The sequence below is a fragment of the Hippocampus comes genome, unplaced genomic scaffold, assembly GCF_001891065.2.
Source record: "Hippocampus comes isolate QL1 unplaced genomic scaffold, H_comes_QL1_v1.1 scaffold78, whole genome shotgun sequence".
Taxonomy (NCBI): domain Eukaryota; kingdom Metazoa; phylum Chordata; class Actinopteri; order Syngnathiformes; family Syngnathidae; genus Hippocampus; species Hippocampus comes.
This window is the reverse complement of record NW_017805798.1, coordinates 1,269,283-1,274,068: the sequence shown is the minus strand read 5'-3', so window position 1 is coordinate 1,274,068 and position 4,786 is coordinate 1,269,283. Positions and strand designations below refer to the sequence as shown.

Sequence of the window (4,786 nt, the reverse complement as noted above, 5' to 3'; positions counted from 1 at the left end):
ATATATACATATAAAATTTAAACTGACCTACCAGGTTTGTCGACCTTTCTAAAGTAGTCGGACAAAAAAAAAATCTCCGTTCAAGTCCTTTTCCTCAAGCCATGACCGCTTGAACGTGTTCCTAATACTCGCGCCGATTGCACATATGCCAGCTTGCCTGTCGACCTGTTTGAACATTGCTCACGGGGTGTACCTGGCCGATCACGCATGAATTAGTTTCCACAGAATGCTGTTAAAATACTTGACATTGAATGATTAATCTGCCTTTCGCGAGCACATGCACCCTTTGTGGCTTTCGTTTTCGCCGAAATTTCCGAGATATGGCGAGGTCATAAGAATGCGAGGGGAGGGGTGTTACTGTAACTGATGTTAGTGCCTCACCATGGCTCCACTCGTAAAAGCAAAACAACAAACTCAAACACGTACTCGTTCAATGTTGTCAACTAATATCCGGATTAATTTTAGGCAATTTTTCCTCAGTTTTCCGGAGGAAATTTCATGAAAATTTGAAAATCCAGAATTCCGTGAAAATCCGGAGGACTTTCATCTCGAAACAAATAGCACTGACTGAAATTTACCGCCTAAATTTGTTCCATGAAATTTATCATCAACAGCTTACGCTCGATTCTTTTTTTTTTTTTTTTTTTTTAATAGATTGTTACACCAGTTACAGATGTGTCAAGTTATGACATATTCCCATTACAACGTATATATTGTGCTGTGTGTTAGTGACTGTGTTATACGGGTTGAAAGCATGTTATTCAGGTGCGCCATTCATTATCGTTATAAATTCATGTAAGTATTTTTAAATACATGGTGAGATTCAACTGTAAGAAAATACTTTACTGTGTTTGTAAATGTGTCTTTACTCAAATCTGAGTGTTTTTACATGTGTGCAATGTGTTATTGCATGTTATAAGTGTCCTAGTGAGTTATTATGTTACCAATTTGTAATTCCTTCTTTTAGAAATGTTATTACATGTCAAAAATGTATTGGTGTGTTATTAAATGTGTTATTACATTGTTTGAATATTAGTCAACATGTAATTACATCATATAAATGTGTTATTACATATAAATGTGACATGCGGCTGCTTTCGTAAATGTGTTATGTTATGTCGTGAATGTGAATGTATTCATTCATCATTATGACATTATAAATGAATTGTATGTGGATAATACATGACATGTTGTAGATGTGTTCTTGATGTTATAAATGCGCTATTGCTATTACCATAGGAGAAGGCAGCTTGTTCCTGGCTGCCGGCTGCCGCTTGGACTACCACAGTCTCTTTGACAGTCCTCTTGTTGGGGGTCTGGATTGGTTCAGCACCCTGGTCCTGACCCTGATCCTGCCCCTGCCCCTGACTCTGACGCTTCGCCGCAGCGCCAATCACGACTTCCTGCAAAGAATGCCATCTTGCGTCTGTGACTGCTGAGCAAGCTGCGTGAAGAGGAGCAGGCGCATGGTACCCGGTAGGCGGTGCTCTGGTGACTGAAGAACATGTACGAGATCACGTAGCTATAGCTGACCACCGGGAACTCCGGAGCATCGGGGTCCGCATCCAGCTGCGGGTCCGGGACCCCCTGCATCACGCCCACGCACACCGTGGCCGACGCCCAGTCCACCAGAAGGTCTGACGTGACAGCCAACGAAGACGGGAAAAAAAAATCAAGATCAGGGAATCTGGAGGCGCAAACTTTCAAGCTCAGCCGCCACGGTCCGCTTGATTGAACAAGTGTAAAATATTGAAACAATTTTTATTTTAACAATAAAATATTTTTTTTATGTGCACATGTATAATTCATTGTTAATTATTTGAAACAAAATGGCTTCTCTTGCTAACATTTTACTAGTTTAGGTCAAACTCTTCAATAGTAAAAAAAACAAAAATTCTGCAGACTTTAAATTGTTATTGCATAGACAAATTGAAAAAAAGAATAATTTAATGAAATGAAAATGTGAATGAGCTACTTTCACTATTTTTGTATTTTACATAAAATTGGAACAAAAATTAAAAATGAATTTTAGGTTTCTTTTGATTTGAAGAAATGTTTTCTAAACAAATTGAATAACAATTCCTACATATTTTAAAATGTCGCTTATAATGAATCATTCTTAATTCATAGTATTTTTCAAGAATTATTTCAATTTTTTCTTTTTTCAACTATTTACAATCAATTGTCAAATAATTTTAACGAGAGATCGAAAAGCAACATTCAATTAATTGATTTTGGTGAAAAAAAAAAAATCAATTCAATCCAATTAGGAACAAACGCGGATGCGAAGGAACGCCGGCTGGCCCCTCACGGCTCATGTTGGCCATCCCCCGGTAGCGGTGTCGCTCCTCGGGCGCGATCCAGGCCGCGTCCAGGTAGGAGAGGCGGGGCAGGGCGTCCACGGCGAACCCCGGGTACGATGGCGCCAGCGTGAACGGGTTGCCCTCCAGCACCAGCGTCCGCAGACACGGCAGTGTGCCCAGCGCCTTCAGCAGGGGGCGCTGCTCCCTGAAGTCGCACTCGCTCAGGTCCAGACACACCAGCTCAGGCCTTTCTCACACACACACACACACACACACGGAGGGACTTTTATAAAAAGTCGACTCTGCAAAAATTAAATGTGTACTATTTAGGCAGTCGGGAATGAGTGGTTGACGATAATGTCAAAATACAATTTAGCTGTATTTAACTTTTCTTGAAGCGTTTCGGGGACAGCGGTCACTGCAGTGGACACCAAATCATGTTTTCAGGTCACAGGATGCATGAAAGGGTTAAATACAGCTCATTTTAAACATAGAATTAGGTCGGAGTTTTAGTTTAGCATTTGAAATGCGTTGAGAAGAAAAAAACACTGCTTTGGTGCCCTCTAAGGAACTATGTTGAAGTAAGTTGAGGAGCAACCATTGACTTCCTGTGAGCTGGGTGACGTCTCGATGGGATCCCAGACGGTTGGCAGCCAGCCCGAGATACTGCAGGCGAGGGGGCGGAGAGATGGCCAGCCGGCCCAGGGCGCGCAGCTGGTTGGCACGCAGCTCCAAAACCTGCAAGGCACGCATTTCCAGTTAGATATGGCACAGCCATTGCGTGCATACAGAGCCTACTGAACGGAAGAAATTAGCATTAGCCTTTCAATGTTGGGTTCCAAAAGAGAGTTGGGGTTGAAACTATCATTACGATTTCAAATTCGGGTGAGGCTTTCAAAATTTAGGGCAAGCATGACAAAGTCGGGTCTGAGTTTCAAAATAGAATTTCGAACTTGAGTTAGGATTTCAAAGTAGGGAGTGAAACGAGGGCTTGGATTTCAAAATACTGTTTCAAACCAGGATTAGGGATTCAAAGTAAGGTTTCAAGTTAGAGTTACGTTGTCGTGATTAGTGTTTGTAAAGGTTTTTACATGTTATACATTTATGAATAAGTGTTTGATAATGATTTACTATTCTATCCATAAGCTGAGGTGTTGTTAAGGGGTTAGTCAATGCCATACAACACCTCGATTTTGCCAGCATCAAAGCCTTGTGACATAGGTAGCATTGTCCGTCATGTTGCTGTGAATTTTTTTATGAGACAGCGGGAGGCATCGGCACACCTTTAGCGTCCTGGGGAGGTTCTCGGCTGAGATCTCGCAGATGCGATTGGCGCTGAGCACAAGTTCCTGCAGGTTGCAGAACTTCAGCAGGTAGCTGTCGATCACAGACACCTCAACAAGGCCAAGCAGCAAATCGCAGTCAACAATTGTGAGACTCCACATCCGGTGCAGAGAAAAGGTAGACAAAAGAAGCTTGCTCACGTCCTTGTCGACGATGCGCAGCTTCCTGAAGTAGCTGCACACGAAGTCGGCGTCGAGTCGCTCGGGCTGCACCACGGCCACGCGCTGCAGGGCGGCGGCCTGCGGGCTCCACGGCTCGTCGTGGTGCCATGGCGAGTGCGGGCAACTCAGCAGATCCAGCAGCGTGTCTGTGTCCTCCGTCACCGCTTCCGCCTCGCTGCCGCCGCCGCCGCCGTCCTTCCTCTGTTTTTATTGGCAACACAAGTTTGTTTTGAAGGTTTTTTTTTTTTCATTTATGTTCTAACTAAATCTGATGTTATTTGAACTTTTTTAAATTCTAACATTTTTTTCATTTTGTTTTTAAAATTGAACTTTTTTTGGTCTTTGTCAACAGTTGCGTGTTTATGCTATTGGGAAAAAAATACAAGTATATTGGAAAAAAATGTACACTGAAAAAAAGCACTTGGTTTTCGGTTTTTCGTGATTAAAATGTGCTAAACCAACATATCATGTGTTTATTTTTGAGGAAAACATAGGGAAAAATTACATTGGTTTACCACATTTTAATGAGCAACCGATGCACAGTACATGTTCGAATTACATACATGCAAAGGATGACATTTTTTTCAGTTTTTTTCAAAACAATTGATTTAAAAATACTTTTCAAAAGTATAACACTTAAAGTAATTGTCAAAAAGGTTAAAAAAAAAAAAAAAAAGCTTTTCGCTCCGATCTGTTGTTCTGACTTTCGATTTGTCGCAATGTGTCGTAAAAAGGCGCCAAGACGACCGCGTCAACGCCCTCACTCACCCAGCTGCCTTTTCCACAAGGAAACTGGTCGAGGCACAGGCGGCGAATATGCTTGTCGAGAACGGCCGACAGCGCCACCGAGCTCATGCTGAGCTGCACTCCCTCGCTCGGTCCTCCGTCCTTTCCTTCCGGCACCTCGTCTCGTCGTTGTTGGACTCAGCCGGCGATGGTTGCCAGGCAACCGCGAGCGCGACTTCCTGGTCAGTCGGT

The 4,786-nt window shown here is 42.8% G+C and overlaps 1 protein-coding gene across 4 annotated transcripts in view; it reads right to left on the bottom strand.

The window, feature by feature from the left end:
* LOC109525173 (leucine-rich repeat-containing protein 43) overlaps positions 1-4,786 on the bottom strand; it is a 29,064-nt gene extending 24,278 nt beyond the window's left edge. Inside the window, exons 1-7 of one of the 4 annotated variants that reach the window (XM_019885484.1) lie at positions 4,577-4,786; positions 3,788-4,009; positions 3,587-3,697; positions 2,902-3,041; positions 2,312-2,550; positions 1,474-1,637; positions 1,235-1,403 (exon numbers count right to left, since the gene is read on the bottom strand). In XM_019885484.1, the coding sequence (XP_019741043.1) occupies positions 1,235-1,403; positions 1,474-1,637; positions 2,312-2,550; positions 2,902-3,041; positions 3,587-3,697; positions 3,788-4,009; positions 4,577-4,663 (1,132 nt within the window). In that variant the 5' untranslated portion in view covers positions 4,664-4,786. The remainder of the gene's footprint in view (positions 1-1,234; positions 1,404-1,473; positions 1,638-2,311; positions 2,551-2,901; positions 3,042-3,586; positions 3,698-3,787; positions 4,010-4,576) is intronic. The other 3 variants (XM_019885482.1, XM_019885481.1, XM_019885483.1) reach the window with 3 other exon arrangements.